Raw genomic sequence first — 18,445 nt, forward strand, 5'->3', positions numbered from 1 at the left:
GCACCAGTGCTCTGGGGCTCACTCACCTGAGGGGGGAAGAGACAGACACAGAAGTGGGAAACGGGAGGGCACCGCGGGTGCGACGGGCTGGCTGGGGTGGAGCCGGCCCCCGCCTCCGTGGTGGGGGAACGGGGCGAGGATGAGACACAGAAGGGGAGGGGGAGAGAGAGAGAGAGGGGAGAAGAGGAGATCTGCTGTCCTGCCGTCAGAACAGCCGCCAAATGGTCCTCTGCCAGCTCAATGGCCTGATCCAGCGACGCCGGGCGATGGCACTGGATCCACTCCGCAGTCCCTTTGGGTAGTCGGGCGATGAACTGTTCCAGTACCACCTGATCGACGATTCCCTCAGCATCGCGGTTGTCAGCCCTCATCCACCACCAACAGGCATCCCGAAGTTGCTGGCCAAACGCGAATGGCCAGCCGACTTCCTCCAGGCGCAGAGCACGGAAGCGCTGTCGGTGTTGTTCGGGGGTGCGCCCCACACGCTGGAGGATGGCCCGGTAGAGGTCTGCGTAGACCAGCCAGCTGTCGGCGGGGAGCTGTAGCGTGGCCAGCTGTGCCTCGCCCGTTAGCAGGGGGAGGAGGTGCACCGCGCGCTGTTCCACCGGCCAGCCCGAGGCCTCTGCTGCCTGCTCAAAGAGCGTGAGGAAAGCTTCAGGGTCGTCATGCAGGCCTATCTTTGTTAGGGTGAGGTGGGAAGGGCCCGCGGCTGTGGAGGTGGTGGACCCCGCCGATGTGAGGAGGTGCCAGAACGCCTATTGATCTTCCTGCTGCGCCAGCACCAGGGCCTCGAACCTTTGCTCCTGCTCCTTCCGGAGGGCGATTAGCACCTGGTGCTGGCTCTGCTGGGCCGTGGCGAGGGCGTGGACCAGGTCCACGAAGGGGGCGGACTCCATGGGGCTGTTCTTCTCTGTGCTCCGTTCCGGGTTTCAGCACCACTGTAGCACTTCGTATGGGTGGGTGGAGCACAGAAGGATGGCAGGCCAGAACTGAGTTCACAAAACTTTTATTGTTGCTTTTCAGCTTTCTTTCACACTCTCCCAGTCACCCATGCACACACACACACATGTCGTCTGGTTGGGGAGAGAGCTCCCTTCCTCTACTCTCTCTCTCCTTATGTAGGGCGCAGTCACTGGGGAAGACACACAAACACATGTTAATAGACATCAGGTGCAGTGATTCTGCCACTTACCTTCCCTGACTCCGCCCTCCGGTCACAGACTGACGCTTGACCACGCCCCCGCTGCCACAGTATGTTTTCACAGTTTTTATACAGGCATGCTGATTGCGCCTTAATCCTTTGCAGGTGCGAGTTGTTTAAGACATGTGTGCGAGCATCTTGGCGCGCGCGCTGTCTGGAGTACGCCCGAAAGTCTATCTGATGCACACACCAAGGCAAGCAGGTGTGACACTCTTACACAAAATTAGTACAAAAATTTAGGTAGATATAAATATCTTATGCCAAATTATTACGAAAACTAAAGAAAAATCTGAGTCCTCATCTCCAGTTTATGAGTCCGAATGTAGTTAATGCTTGAGTCCGAGTCCAAGTCATCAATATTCAAGTCCAAGTCGAGTCATTAGTCCTTAAAATTAGGGCATGAGTTGGACTTGAGTCCAAGTCCTGGATTTGAGTACTACAAGCCTGTTTCATAATCCTGTAATTTAAAAATTTCCTGCTTAATTGCTTTCAGGCATATTGTCTTTAAGGCGCTTTTTATCAGTGCTGTAAGAATATGAATCTCTTTAAAGCTAGTAAGAATAATTACTGAGATTAATGTGATTCAAGAGATTCATGAAAGTATTTGCAGTGCATTGAAAATCATCTTCAAGACATGGCAGTAGCTGCATTTTTTTTTTCCATGTAATTTTTTCAGAGTTGAAATGGTTTCACGTCATTAATGAAAAAAAAAGAGTCGTTCTAGATGGTTGTACTGTGACCAGAGAGTGAGTCACAAATTCTAGACAGAAAGCATTTCCCTTGTTTTTCTAAAAAAAGATGGACGATTTAACCTTTGCCTGCCACATATGCCACATACGTTTCTACTACACAAATAGGAAAGAAATCCCTTTTTTGGTCTAGCCTACTGTATTTCTCATTCAGAACAACTATTAAAGTCACATTAACATTGTGCCACGATGAGGTAGCGTCGTATGTAAGCGCTTCAGGTTTAACATTCACCTTTGTGATTCTGTCACAAAGGAGGAAATGTCTGAAATGTTTTTTGTTACAGTGAACACAGCTGTTTAGCAGTAATTAGTTCTCCAGATGTTATTCACCACCCGACTCCACTTTTCAAGATTAAAATGAGTGTGTGTGTGTAATGGAGTTATGCCGTCTGAGCACACTCAGTGCTATGACCTTCTGTGTTCAGGATGTGAGGAAAGGGTAATGCAGATGGAAACAAGAAACAAGACTCCACTGGTTGCCTCTGAGACAGTGATTCCAACTGACATTCCATTGAAACACTGTCGCTGTTGCTCATTAAATATAATTTCTCTCTGTCATTAGGGAAATGGTGCTGAGATTTTATTCAAAACAAATACAATTTTGTTAGGCTTGCTGTATTAAAATTACATTGTGTTCACTGGGAGGTTTTAAGCTAATTTTGGTGAAATAATTTTGACTGGCGCGTTCTCACAAAATTCAATCAGGTTTTATTATCCCCTGCTGGCCAAAAGACCCGAAGGGGTATTATGTCATGGCGATGTCCATTCATCCGTCCACCCTGGGAAGCATACTCACCTTCTGAAATCAACTCCTCTCACAATTTTTGGAGGAACTTCACAAAGCTTGGCAGGATTCATTGTTATATGTTGGTAATATGCCTATTGCAATTTCATTCAATTCAGTCACATTTTACCAGAGTTATGGCACAGTTGCCAGCGGGGGACATTGTGCTCTCAGAGCGCTCTTGTTTGTATAGTGGTACATCCAGTAGGCTTTTCTGTCTGCTATTTTGTCAAATACCTAACAGTTATTAATGTACAGGTTAACATAAAGTCATGTGCAGGGCCGTTGACAGCTTTGGCTGGGCCCGGGACAAAATAATCTGAGTGGGCCCCCCCCCAAATAATCTGAGTGCCCCCCCCCCCCCCCCCCCACACACACACACACATACGCGCGCACGCACATCGCCACACAGCAACCACCCACACCCAACCCCTCTTTTCACAGTCTCCATTCACTCCAACCCTTAAATAACAGGTATTCCAAGCCCATTATAACAGTCAACCATTTTATTTCAACATTTCAACATATTTATAGTTTGAACATTTCCTTAGTCTGCAACTATTCAGGTGCGAAATGCAATGCGCCGGACTTTTGCTGTGGCAAAGTTGTCAATAAGGTCATTGAAGTCCAGCTTCTTTGCAAGTTCGCGCTCTATAGAGAGCATAGCCAGCCCATTGAGCCTCTCCTGTGACATGTTTGAGAGCAGGTAGTTGATAAACCAAAATGATTGTTTACGGGATGGAACTGGGCCTCAATGAGAACGGAGTTATGGCTTTCCCAAAATCTGAACATAGAAGCATCACCACTAGTGATGTGTACAGTGAGTTTTTCAGTGTATTTTTAACCCCGCCGACAGTAGTCAGAGGGGTTATTATTAACCCCGCCAACAGTAGTCGGAGGGGTTATTATTTTCACCTGCGTCAGTCTGTGTGTGTGTGTATCTGTCTGTCTGTCTGTCTGTCTGTCTGTCTGTCTGTGTGTCTGCAAGATATCTCAAGAACCAATGGATCAATTTGGACCAAATTTTGTACATATGTTGCCAATCATCCAGGAAGGAAACCATTAAATTTTGGAGGTCAAAGGTCAAAGGTCAAGGTCATGGCAGAACTTCGAAATTTTCGCCCAATGTATTTTAATAGGGAAAAGGCGGGGTTTGCACTCGTTAGAGTGTCCCTGTCTAGTTAACCCCGCCGACAGTAGTCGGAGGGGTTATTATTTTCACCTGCGTCAGTCTGTGTGTGTGTGTATCTGTCTGTCTGTCTGTCTGTCTGTGTGTCTGCAAGATATCTCAAGAACCAATGGATCGATTTGGACCAAATTTTGTACATGTGTTGCCAATCACCCAGGAAGGAAACCATTAAATTTTGGAGGTCAAAGGTCAAAGGCCAAGGTCATGGCAGAACTTCGAAATTTTCGCCCAATGTATTTTAATAGGGAAAAGGCGGGGTTTGCACTCGTTAGAGTGTCCCTGTCTAGTTTTGTCTTGTTTTTCATAAACGTCCTTTCCATACTCGATTTAGAATGTTACAAAAAAAATTGACACCCTCCCAACCACGTAACATTAGCCTATCTGACCTGGGGGCTGACACGTTTATTACGGATAAACCAAAAGGATTACAACGTTCCCTGGATATAGAACTGGACTGAGAAGATTTCAAAATCTTAACGTGTAAGCAACAACAATAAAACAGAGGTTGTTTTATTCATTTAGGGCTTATTAGGCTACTTTCATTAATTGCGCTTTTCATACAGGCCTATCATTTTTCACTTGAGCAAGGGAATTGTTTGAAGAGTATCCAGTCTAAGTGAAAGTTTAATGTTTTGCAACAGACTAACCTCAAAACACCCCATTTATAGCCCATTCGTTACATTAAACTCTATCTAGCTGGCAATTTCACATGCCGTCGTATCTACACGGGATGATTTCCAACAAAATAAGGTTTAATTAACAAGAGGCAGCGTTCCACGGGCTTTCAGCTAACCGGAGTCCAGCTCAGCAAGCGTGCCTAAAACATTTGGATATGATTGCCACATACATATACACATACAAACAGCCACTCAAATCTCCACTGCCAAGCCTCTACCTCTCCAACGCCAGATCCATGTAAACAACACGGACGATTTGGAATTACCTTATTCTATTCTATAATCGGCTGGTCAGTGCTATACTCAATACTTAAGTGACTTACCCATCCAGTGAGGATTATTTTGTTTACAAGATGCCACATCTGAGTCGCTGACGAGTCCTGAATTTCTGTAAAGATAACTGTGCAGAGATTTATAAGCATGCAGTGCTTCACCACTGAACAGCGAGGGAAAGTTAATGAGGTAATTATACACGTCTGGGTATTCCGCTGGCAGTTCAAAATCCGGTCATGAAAACTCCGTCCGGAAAGCCATAAGGGTCACTAATCTGTAGATCGTTTATTTTAGACATATATCTAGTTATCTGTTCATTAGAAAAATGAGCCGTGTAGTCCGTCAGTTGAAATTGATCCATTCTGTACACGAGTGCAGCAGTATTCAGCTGTGTTTTTGACCGACAAGATGGCGGTTGTGTACTTTCCGGTCACGTGACTGCAAGATCTCTATAGTGCCGTGTTATTTGGCGCCTTAATCAAAGACCAAACCATTTCTGCATTAGGGGTGGTAGGTGGGTTCTTGAATCTATTTTCGAAGACAATAAAGGCAAAAGAACCAGAAATCATTCATTGAATGCAAATATAGCACATTTTTCTCCCCCAAATCAACACATTTTGAAATGAAACAGAATGATTAATGGCATCTTCATGAGGGACCAGTTCTGGGCCCCCCCTCATGCCTGGGCCCGGGACAAAATACCCGGTTGTCCCCCCCTGTCGACGGCCCTGGTCATGTGCATGAATCATTGGTGTTTGTGAAATTAAACTAAAAGTAAGCAAAGGTCATTGACAAAATAAACTTTGACTTTCTAAGGATTTACCATCCACCAGCTTCTCTGAATAATGACAATTCCTTTGACATGTGATTCTGCCAGTCAACTATCTTTTGTCTTTGGTTTAAAATGCTTCTAACCTTTTGATCAGCACTAGAAAGTGAGAAAGCATTTCTCGTGTCTTGGTGATCACTGGCCAGCAGCCAAATATGGAATTGCATTTAAGTTTTTATTACTTGTTAGTGCATCCCGCTGACAGGTGATGAGTTTATGCCATCATGTGTTGTCTTTCGTCTGTCCGGCGTCATCCACATTTCACAAGAATTGCTTCTTCTCTCTCAATTCTTCACTGATTTTTATTATTTTTCTCAGTAAGGCAGGTCTGCCTGGGGTGCATGTAGCCTCTACGAAAATTTGCATAATTGCAATTAATAATGAAGATATGGAGTAATTAATCAATCCCTAATGAGCAGTTTTGACATAAATCACTTCTTCTCCGTCAATTCTTCACCAATTTTGATTCTTTCTGGTATGAAGGTAGGGGTACCTAAAGTGCATATAACTTCTACCCAGATTTCCTTAATTACAATTATTAATGAAGTTATGGACTAATTAAGCCTTAATGAGCAGTTCAACAAAAATTGCTTCTTCTCCTTGCCATTTTTAATTCTTTTTGGCAAATAGATCGGTATTCCTAGGGTGGATATCGCTTCTATATATAGCTTGTATATAATGTATACAGCTAGCAACATTTATTGCGCAAGGTGGCCCACTTTAGATCGTTCCTTCTGAACTAGATGGGGCTGGAGTGAGCTACGCCGTCATTGACGGTCTCATTTTCAAATGGCACCATGCTATAACCTCCTCTGTGGCCATTCTACCCCAAGAGATATTCTGTGAGGTTTATACGTGTAGGTGACCTTGTGTGTTCAGTTACACCTTGGAGACTATGCAATAGCTTAGCTTTTTCTTAAAATTAAAGCATTCATTCACATGTCTTCAGGAAGCACTTTTCCTTAAAGGGAATACACCATTGATGAGTTGTTTGTCTTTTAATGCTTTCTATTGCTTCATTCATTCATCAAATGAGTTCATCTTATTTTGTAATTACCTCCACCAACTTTGTTGGAGGAGGTTATGCTTTTGCCTCCATTTGTTTGTTTTTTCTGTTCCCAATGTAACTCAAAATGTAGTGAACAGATTTTGATGAAATTTGGAGGCCATGGGCCAAGGAATAATGGATTAGCTTTTGATGCAAAGCTGGATATGTACTGTATGTGGATCCAGGAGTTTTTGTCTGTTCCTAGTGTAACTCAAAAAGTATGGATTCTGATGAAATTTGGCATACAGCTTTAGTATTATCCTCGGTTCATCTGATTTGATTTTAATGTTCATCCAGAGCAGGATCCAGATTTTGGATCCGTATCAATTTTTCATATTGGCAAATATCAGGATATTAAAATATGTGGCTAGTCGGAGGTATGCACACTGCAAAGTGCCCTTCTTGTTACCTCGGCTGGGATGGAGTCCACCAGGGGGCGATGTATTATTTTCAGTGGGGTTTCGTTTGTTTGTTTGCTTCTTTGTTTTTTTGTTAATTATGTTACGGGAAAATAGCTGGACCAATCTTCATGAAACTTTCAGGATAGATAGGCATTGGTCTCAAATAGAACTTCTGACACTTTGGGGGTCATCTGATCAAGGTCAAATATTTGTTGGCTACTGCTTCATATAGAGGCAGGAGCAGTATGGTGTGTTCTACACACAAGGTCAAAATCAAGGTCAAGGTCACCAAAAAGGTCCAAAATTTTTTTTTTTCGCGATATCATCCTTCATATTCATCATAAGTGCTACCGGGCAAGGTTTATTTTGCCTGGCAACACTTGTTTAATTTGTTTCTGTTTGACTTGATTTTATTGTGGAGTACTTTGGGAAGACACTTGTCTTTAATGGGAACATATGAAAAACTCGCTTTTTCAGCTTGTGTACATACTGTACATTTGGCTATCTGGAGCCTCCCAACCTACAAACTCTGACATAAGGCACCCAGTCAGTTTCTTCAGGGCTTCATTTTTCAGAAAACATGCACTTCAATAAGTCGTAGAGATATGTCTCCCCTTTCTATGGAGCTCATGAGAATTATGCTGCCTACTCATCTAAGTATTTCCACTCATGGCTTGAGAACTACCTTTGTGAATGAATATTCATGATAAGAGTGCTACCTGATTGGCTGGAATAAGACGGGGTGGGGTGAGCAGTGGCTCATTTAAAGAAACAGGCCATTCCTCAAATCAACCATTTTGAACAGGGCTGTTTAGACGGGGTGAAAAGGGAGCTGTGGTGCTTTATTCTTGTAGTATTTTGACCAGAGCATCTCACAGACATTTCATTAAGACCTCAGGGAATTGTGTCAACTTGTGGAAAATGGGTATGTCACCTTTAAATATGTGACACAAATTAGTGTCTCGACTTTGATTACAATGGACAATATGATTAAAAAAATGTTTTAAAGTCACTGATTGAGCCTGGTATCACTTATTTCAAAGAGCACAGCACAGTGAAATATTCTTTCACAATGGTTTCCTGTCCAACCTGATTTATCCCCCCAGTAGGGTTATGAGACACATTCCCTGTGACTGATGTAAGAAGGTCAAAGAGTCAACAAGAAAGTTATCCAAGCTGTAATAGAGAAAAAAATGACATTAGTATGTAGACTATTGATCGGAAGGTTGTGAGTTCAAATCCCAGCACCACCAAAATGCCACTGCTGAGGCCTTGAGCAAGGTTCTTAATCCTCAACTGCTCAGTTGTATAACTGAGTTAAATGTAATTACATTAATACTTTCGGTTCTAAGTTGGTCTGGATAAAGATATTTACCAAAAATCATAAATGTACCAGAACTGGTTCATACAATACACAGGCATGAAGTGGTAGGAGTACAGCATTAATGGTGTATGTTTGACATGGATTTTATTTAAGAATTTTTATTTAAGACTAAAAATAGATATGAACAAGTAAGCCCAGTTTTGCCAGACCATGTTGTGCTAATTACCGGTGAGTGGCCTAGTGGTTAGCGTGTTCGCCTCTTGATCGGGAGATCTACTCATGGTCGGGTCATACCAAAGAACATCATAAAAATGGTGCCTACCACCACCTGGCAAGGTGCATGCTCCAATAGAGATGTGAGTGGGGAGTCAAACTGTCAGAGGATTAGACCCCCCACTGTAACTCTAGCTATGCAATGTACAACCCTGGTTCCAAAAAAGTTGGGACAAAGTACAAATTGTAAATAAAAATGGAATGCAATGATGTGGAAGTTTCAAAATTCCATATTTTATTCAGAATAGAACATAGATGACATATCAAATGTTTAAACTGAGAAAATGTATCATTTAAAGAGAAAAATTAGGTGATTTTAAATTTCATGACAACAACACATCTCAAAAAAGTTGGGACAAGGCCATGTTTCCCACTGTGAGACATCCCCTTTTCTCTTTACAACAGTCTGTAAACATCTGGGGACTGAGGAGACAAGTTGCTCAAGTTTAGGGATAGGAATGTTAACCCATTCTTGTCTAATGTAGGATTCTAGTTGCTCAACTGTCTTAGATCTTTTTTGTCGTATCTTCCGTTTTATGATGCGCCAAATGTTTTCTATGGGTGAAAGATCTGGACTGCAGGCTGGCCAGTTCAGTACCCGGACCCTTCTTCTACGCAGCCATGATGCTGTAATTGATGCAGTATGTGGTTTGGCATTGTCATGTTGGAAAATGCAAGGTCTTCCCTGAAAGAGACGTCGTCTGGATGGGAGCATATGTTGCTCTAGAACCTGGATATACCTTTCAGCATTGATGGTGTCTTTCCAGATGTGTAAGCTGCCCATGCCACACGCACTAATGCAACCCCATACCATCAGAGATGCAGGCTTCTGAACTGAGTGCTGATAACAATTTGGGTCATCCTTCTCCTCTTTAGTCCGAATGACACGGCATCCCTGATTTCCATAAAGAACTTCAAATTTTGATTCATCTGACCACAGAACAGTTTTCCACTTTGCCACAGTCCATTTTAAATGAGCCTTGGCCCAGAGAAGACGTCTGCGCTTCTGGATCACGTTTAGATACGGCTTCTTCTTTGAACTATAGAGTTTTAACTGGCAACGGCGGATGGCACGGTAAATTGTGTTCACAGATAATGTTCTCTGGAAATATTCCTGAGCCCATTTTGTGATTTCCAATACCTGTGTTGCCTGTATGTGATGCAGTGCCGTCTAAGGGCCCGAAGATCATGGGCACCCAGTATGGTTTTCCGGCCTTGACCCTTACGCACAGAGATTCTTCCAGATTCTCTGAATCTTTTGATGATATTATGCACTGTAGATGATATGTTCAAACTCTTTGCAATTTTACACTGTCGAACTCATTTCTGATATTGCTCCACTATTTGTCGGCGCAGAATTAGGGGGATTGGTGATCCTTTTCCCATCTTTACTTCTGAGAGCCGCTGCCACTCCAAGATGCTCTTTTTATACCCAGTCATGTTAATGACCTATTGCCAATTGACCTAATGAGTTGCAATTTGGTCCTCCAGCTGTTCCTTTTTTGTACCTTTAACTTTTCCAGCCTCTTATTGCCCTGTCCCAACTTTTTTGAGATGTGTTGCTATCATGAAATTCCAAATGAGCCAATATTTGGCATGAAATTTCAAAATGTCTCACTTTCGACATTTGATATGTTGTCTATGTTCTATTGTGAATACAATATCAGTTTTTGAGATTTGTAAATTATTGCATTCCGTTTTTATTTACAGTTTGTACTTTGTCCCAACTTTTTTGGAATTGGGGTTGTAGGTGAGAGGCTGAAGGCTATGGAATGGAGCTTGGCACCGCCAAATGTGCCATGAATGGTGCAGGAAGGACTTTGTTGTGGTGATTGGACAATCAAGAAATCTCTGTAGAACCATAACAAAACAGTGGAACTGGAGAAGCATCAGAGTCAAGTTACTGTATTGTATTTGGCTAAATCTCTTTGGACCAAAATCTATTTCGATTTTAAACAGTCTGGTTTCTCGAATGTCCAAGTGGTGTATCACTTGTAGTACCATCAACGGTGGGAAATAACATGGTATGATTTAAGTCTGGCTTTCAGTATCTGTACTTGTTCTTTCATCCAATATTTTTAACTTTTATTCATCTCATCTCATCTCATCTCATCTCATTATCTATAGCCATTTTATCCTGTTCTACAGGGTCGCAGGCAAGCTGGAGCCTATCCCAGCTGACTACGGGTGAAAGGCGGGGTACACCCTGGACAAGTCGCCAGGAACTTTTATTCACTGTATTTCAAAATAAATGTGCCTACTTTCGACATACAACACTTTTAAACATCACTAAGCCAACATTTCTACACAGCTTCAAGGATCTGATCGAAATTCCTAATGAATCTAAAGTTCAACTGATGTGAATAAGAATAAGACATTATACCTAGCACTATAATCAATCTGCTGCTACATATATTTTGTATTTTTCACAACAGTTTGTATTGAGGTAGTTAGCAATTAGCATTAACATTGTATAGTCACTATTATTACTATGCTAGCTAACACGTTAGAGAGACTTAGCTAATTTTTCCCAACATTCCTTTGTTCGAAGGTGGAAGAGAACCTACTTTACTGTCTGGAGCTAAATTCCGGGATTTCAGGAAGACGGCTTTGTCTTTTATGAAAGTTTCTTGCACTTTTATGCTCATGTTTCAAGTAAATTTAAGAGTTTATAGCTTTTTTCCTTTAATATGAGTGAAGAATTTCAACCAGCATGTCAGCTTTTACCAAGTGATTTATTTATATGAGTAGTTGCAGAGTAACGCGAGTACAAAAAAAGAAAAAAAAAGAAGAAAGAAAGAGAAATTTTACCACCACATTTCCAGCCACAGAATTAATCAAAGTGAAACCTTTTGGTTAGAGCTAGTTATTAGCCTCAGGAGTCAGGCAGACATGGTCTAACTAATGGGTTTTATTTTGACTACATTTTAGATGCTTACTCCAAGATGGAGTATACACTGATCAGCTATACCATTCACTGACAGGTGACGTGAAAACATTGATTATCTCATTACAGTGGTACCTGTCAAGGGGTAGGATATATTAGGCAGCAAAAGAATGGTCAGTCCTTGAAGTTGATGTGTTGGAAGCAGGAAAAATGTGCAAGTGTAAGGATCTGAGTGACTTTGACAAGGGCCAAACAGTGATGGCGAGATAACTGGGTCTGAACATGTCCAAAATAGCAAATCTTGTGGGGTGTTCCTGGTCTGCAGTGGTTAGTACCAAACAAAAGTGGTCCAAAGAAGGGCAACGAGTGAACCGGTGACAGGGCCATGGATGTCAAAGGCTCATTGATTCACACTGAGCATGAAGGCTAGCCCATATGGTCCAATCCCGCAGAAGAGCTACTGTAGCACAAACTGCTGAAAAAGTTAATGCTGGCTAAAACAGAAAGGTGTCAGCATGAACTTTTTCACCAGTTGCCCATTTTTCCTGCTTTCAACACATCAACTTCGAGCACTGACTGTTCTCTTGCTGCCTAATATATCCCACCCCTTGACAACTGCCACTGTAATGAGATAATCAATGTTATTCCCTTCACCTGTCAGTGGCCATAATGGTATAGCAAAGGGGTTTTCAAAGTGTGGGAGCGTCAGCCCCCCCTCAGAGTGCAAATAAACAACAGTTTATTTTTTTCTTTTACACATTTTAAACATCTGTGCTTTTGGAAAACATCTTTTTTTTACATGTTTAAAACATATGAGCTTTTTTAAAACCTCTTTTTTTACACATTTTAAACATATGAGCTTTTTTAAAACCTCTTTTTTTTACACATTTTAAACATCTGTGCTTTTTTAAAATATCTTTTTTTTACACATTTTAAACATCTGTGCTTTTTAAAAAAAAAAATCTTGTTTTACACATTTTAAACATCTCATAGCATCGTTAGCTAGCACCTCTTGGCAGACAACACACTGTGGCAGTGGAGCATCTTCAGATCCAGTCCATGAAAATCCAAACTTTAAATAATCGTGGTCATACTTCCTTCTTTTTTTGCTTGGCCCAGACTCTGTCTCCTCACTCACTGTAGCTTTAGGTACTAAAAATCGATCCATTTTGTCTCTGGCAAAGGCTAGCTGAAGTTCGCTAAATGTCTGCAATAGTAACTTATTCTGGATTATTTTTCCTCACGTTGCACCCCCCCCCCGAAGACCTCTGGCGCCCCCTAGGGGAGGCGCGCCCTACACTTTGAAAATCCCTGGTATAGCTGATCGGTGTATACTCCATCTTGTTGTCTCATCTCATCTCATTATCTCAAGCCGCTTTATCCTTCTACAGGGTCGCAGGCAAGCTGGAGCCTATCCCAGCTGACTACGGGCGAAAGGCGGGGTACACCCTGGACAAGTCGCCAGGTCATCACAGGGCTGACACATAGACACAGACAACCATTCACACTCACATTCACACCTACGGTCAATTTAGAGTCACCAGTTAACCTAACCTGCATGTCTTTGGACTGTGGGGGAAACCGGAGCACCCGGAGGAAACCCACGCAGACACAGGGAGAACATGCAAACTCCGCACAGAAAGGCCCTCGCCGGCCCCGGGGCTCGAACCCGGACCTTCTTGCTGTGAGGTGACAGCGCTAACCACTACACCACCGTGCCGCCCCCATCTTGTTGTAAGCATCTAAAATGTAGTCAAAATAAAACCCATCAGTTAGACCATGTCTGCCTGACTCCTGAGGCTAATAACTAGCTCTAACCAAAAGGCTCCACTTTGACTAATTCTACGTCTGGAAAAGAGGTGGTAAAATTGCTCTTTTTTCTCCCCCCCCCCCCCCCCCCACACACACACATTACTGTGCAACTACTCATATAAATAAATCATCTGGTAAAAGCTGACATGCTGCTTGAAATTCTTCACTCGTATAAAAGTAAAAAAACTATAAACTCTTAAATTTACTTGAAACATGAGCATAAAAGTGAAAGAAACTTTCATAAAAGACAAAGACATCGACCTGAAATCCCTGACTTTAGCTCCAGACAGTAAATTAGATTCTCTTCCGCCTTGGAACAAAGGAATGTGGGAAAATGTTAGCTAAGGCTCTCTAACATGGTAATAACAGTGACTATACAATGTGAATGCTAATTGCTAACTGTCTCAATACAAACTGCTGTGAAAAATACAAAATATATGTAGCAGAAGGGGCGGCACGGTAGTGGTTAGCACTGTCGCCTCACAGCAAGAAGGTTCTGGGTTCAAGCCCAGTGGTTGGCGAGGGCCTTTCTGTGCAGAGTTTGCATGTTCTCCCCGTGTCTGCGTGGGTTTCCTCCGGGTGCTCCGTTTTCCCCCACAGTCCAAAGACATGCAGGTTAGGCTCATTGGTGGCTCTAAATTGACCGTAGGTGTGAATGTGAGTGTGAATGGTTGTTTGTCTCTGTGTGTCAGCCCTGCGATGACCTGGTGACTTGTCCAGGGTGTACCCCGCCTCTCACCCATAGTCAGCTGGGATAGGCTCCAGCTTGCCTGCAACCCTGTAGAACAGGATAAAGCGGCTAGAGATAATGGATGGATGGATATGTAGCAGCAGATTGATTACAGTGCTATGTATAGTGTCTTATTCTCATCAGTTAAACTTTAGATTTATTAGGAATATCGATCAGATCCTTGAAGCCATGTAGAAATGTCAGCCTCGTGATGTTTGAAAGTCTTGTATGTAGAAAGTAGGCAATGTTATTCACTTCACCTGTCAGTGGTCATAATGTTATGGCTGATTGAGAAATAATGATTAGAATTTCTACAGAACATGTACTTCCAGGATATTTATTGAGATGATGAGTAATTTCACTTTTGCTTGAGTAAAGCATTTAGATACTTTTATTACTTCTGGTAGCCACTCCTAGCATTGAGTGATAGTAATAGCACCTCTTCTCATTTCTTGAGAAATAAGAAATGAGAATTAATCAATAAGCCCGTTTTCTTACTGGGAGAAAATGCGGTCTAGTACCTTTTGTGCTTGGACCCCTAATTATAGTGATTAAAAATCTTCTCTGTGTTTATCCATTTAAGATGAGGAAACACACTTCTTCAACCAATTCTCATAGTGTTGACATAGGTTTGAGGTTTGGTTGCATTTTGGTTTTGAGTAACTTGAGACCCTTTTTTTATTCCATACTGTGGCCAAAAGACAACATACATGCCATTATGGTGAAGTGGCTCTCAAAAGGAACGGGCTTTGGTTTGACTGATGTTTTACATAGTGCACTATACATGTTTTGCTACACTTGTCTGGTTACAGATGTCACAATACTCATAAGAGTAATAATTGCAGTGACAACTACAAGGGCACTCAGTAGAGTGCATACCTCTGCCAAGCCACATGTTAGAACATCCAGATGTTTACTATCCTGAAAAATTGATTCGGATCCAAAATCTGGATTTGGAACAAGATCAAAATCAAATTACTTGAACGTAGGATAATACTAAAGCTGTACATTAAATTTCATCAGAATCCGTTCACTACTTTTTTGAGTTACATTGGGAACAGACAAAAAAGTACTGGATCCATATACACATCTGGAACCTGGATCGACATACATATCTGGATTTGGATCAAAATCTAATCAATGGTTCCTTGGCCCATGGCTCACCTTTCCTCAAAATTTCATCAAAATCCATTCACTACTTTTTCGAGTTACATTGGGAACAGACAAACAAATGGAAATGAAAACATAACCTCCTCCAACAAAGATGGTGAGGTAATTATTACAATTACAGTTTTCAGTTAGGGGAACATCTATGGTGAATAATGGATGAGACCCATTTTAATAATGACATCAAAACTCAAGCCATATTGTTGTTTAACAATCAGTACAATAATACTGTAGTAAATGATCTGAGTAGCGTTTGAATCTAAAATATCCATGGGCTGTCCATGGGCTATGGGAAGCCATGGCCTAATGGTTAAAGAAGCAGTTTTGGGACTAAAAGGTTGCTGGTTTGAGTCTCTGGACCAGTAAGATTGGCTGAAGTGCCCTTGAATAAGGCATCTAACCCACAGGCTGCTCTGGGTATATTGCACATCACTCTGGATAAGAGCATCTGCTAAATACCTGTAATGTGATATAAAAATTCATATTTTTTTAAAATGTAATCTTAAAGATGCATCCATTTTTGCGAAAAAGGTATCAGATTTCTGGTGGATATCATGTGTTCATTTCTCAAGGGTGAGAAGAAAGGCAATATGGGCTACTCATAAGATGAGTGAGGGAGCGTCAAGAGATATACAGTATCTTGCAAAAGTATTCATCCCCCTTGGTGTTTGCCCTGTTATGTCACATTACAAGATGGAATTAAAATTGATTTTTGGGGGGTTCACACCATTTGATTTACACAACATGGCTACAACTTTAAAGGTACAAATTGTGGTTTTATTCTGCCACAAACAATAATTAAGATGGAAAAAAAAATCTGGAGTGTGCATAGGTATTCACCCCCTTTCATATGAAACCCCTCAATAAGAGCTGGTCCAACCAATTCACTTCATGAGTCACATAATTAATTGATTAAACTCCACCTGTGTGCAATCAAAGTGTCACATGATCTGTCACATGATATCTGTATGAATCAACCTGTTCTGGAAGGACCCTGACTCTGCAACACTGCTGAGCAAGCAACATGAAAACCAAGGAGCCTCCAAACAGGTCAGAGACAAAGTTGTGGAGAAGTATAGATCAGCATTGGATTATAAAAAAAATCCCAAACTTTGAATATCCCAGGGAGCACCATTAAATCCATTACAGCAAAATGGAAAGGATATATCACTACTACAAACCTGACAAGAGAAGGCCCCGCCCACCAAAACTCACAGACCAGGCAAGGAGGGCTTTAATCAGAGATGCAACAAAGACACCAAAGATAACACTGAAGGAGCTGCAAAGATCCACAGTGGAGATGGGAATATCTGTCCATAGGACCACTTTAAGCCGTACACTCCACAGAGTGGGGCTTTATGGAAGAGTGGCCAGAAAAGTCATTGCTTAAGAAAACACATTTGGAGTTTGCCCAACAGCATGTAGCAGACTCCCCAAACACATGGAAGAAGAATATCTAGTCAAATGAGACTAAAATTGATCTTTTTGGTCATTATGGGAAAGGCCACGTGTGGCACAAACCCAACACCCTGAGAACACCATTCCTACAGTGAAGCATGGTGGTGGCAGCATCATGCTGTGGGGATATTTTTCATCTGCAGGGACAAGAAAGCTGGTCAGGACTGAAGGAAAGATGGATGGCACTAAATACAGGGCAATTCTGGAGGAAAACCTGTTTGAGTCAGCCAGAGGGTTGAGACTGGGATGAAGGTTCACATTCTAGCAGGACAATGACCCTAAACATACTGCTAAAGCTACACTGGAGTGGTTTAAAGGGAAACAATTGTCTTGGACTGTCCTAATCAAAGCCCAGACCTCAATCCAATTGGGAATCTGTGGCATAACTTGAAGATTGCTGTACACCAATGCAACCTATCTAACTTGAAGGATTTGGAGCAGTTTTGCCTTGAGGAATGGGCAAAAATCCCAGTGGCTAATGTGCTAAGCTAATAGAGACATACGCCAAAAGACTTGCAGCTGCAATTGCAGCAAAAGGTGGCTCTACAAAGTATTGACTTTGTGGGGGTGAAAACCTATGCACACTCCAGATTTCTGTTTATTCATCTTAATTATTATTTGTATCACAATAAAACATCAATTTTCACCTTTAAAGTGGTAGGCATATTGTGTAAATCAAATGATGATAACCCCCCCAAAAAATCCATTTTAATCCCAGCTTGTAAGGCGACAAAACAGGGCAAACACCAGGGGGGATGAATACTTTTGCAAGACACTGTAGAAGGAGTCTATATAAAGACCAAGAGAATAAACATACAGTATGTACTAGCTGACGGTTAAAAATATTTTGTTATAAATCTTCACTGTCGTTTAATGCACAATTCAAACTGTATGTCAAAATTATTTTTGAATTACTACTACATATTATAATTGTACCACATTTCCAAAAGGACTTTAAAAAGTGCCCTGATGCGATTGGGATTTGATCTGTCTGGATATATTTGATACAATTGAACGTGACCCTGTACATTTTTTTTCTTTAAGTTCTAAAATTCTCTTCTTCCAGAAAAACTCCTTGTCATCACTGTCGCTACACAAGAAACTGATGGCTTTCTCCGCTTCATGCAGTCTGCAAATTACTTCAAATATTCCGTAAAGGTAAGAATCATTGTTATAAATGTTTCACCAGTTACTCATTGCCAAATCTGTTTCTCCTAAAGCACTGACCTCGATTTAGTCTGAATTCTTTGGCTGAAAGGCATTGGTAGCATTATGAATGTCTGGGTTCATAATCTGCAGTCCTGCTTCTATGATTTGGTTTATTTAGTTTGATGCAAACAGCTGCTTTGTATTTAAGACTTTGGATTAAAAGAAAAAAAAAGTATCTAAAATGTTTCAGTTGGGAATCATGACCAGGTCTGTCAAGACTAAATGGGTCATGAGTTTTAATGCAATGTTTCTGAATATAACATGCAAATTGTGTTTGAAGACTCAGAGCTTGGATTCAGCTGGATTTGCTTCGGTGTATTGCTTAAATGCTGCCATTTATGGAATCAGACCAAACAGTTCTCTCTTTACTCCTGACCACAGCACATGAGGATCTTCATTGCCAATAAGAAAACTGAAAGAATGGTTTCAGTGAA

At 41.6% G+C, this 18,445-nt stretch overlaps 1 protein-coding gene across 1 annotated transcript in view; it reads left to right on the forward strand.

Annotated features, from left to right (window-relative positions):
- The window catches only part of plod2 (procollagen-lysine, 2-oxoglutarate 5-dioxygenase 2), a 146,688-nt gene that overhangs the window by 40,447 nt on the left and 87,796 nt on the right, over positions 1 to 18,445 (forward strand). The window contains exon 2 of the mRNA XM_060922536.1: positions 17,869 to 17,960. Coding sequence (XP_060778519.1) covers positions 17,869 to 17,960 — 92 coding nt within the window. The remainder of the gene's footprint in view (positions 1 to 17,868; positions 17,961 to 18,445) is intronic.

Source organism: Neoarius graeffei, chromosome 5, assembly GCF_027579695.1.
Source record: "Neoarius graeffei isolate fNeoGra1 chromosome 5, fNeoGra1.pri, whole genome shotgun sequence".
Taxonomy (NCBI): Eukaryota; Metazoa; Chordata; class Actinopteri; order Siluriformes; family Ariidae; genus Neoarius; species Neoarius graeffei.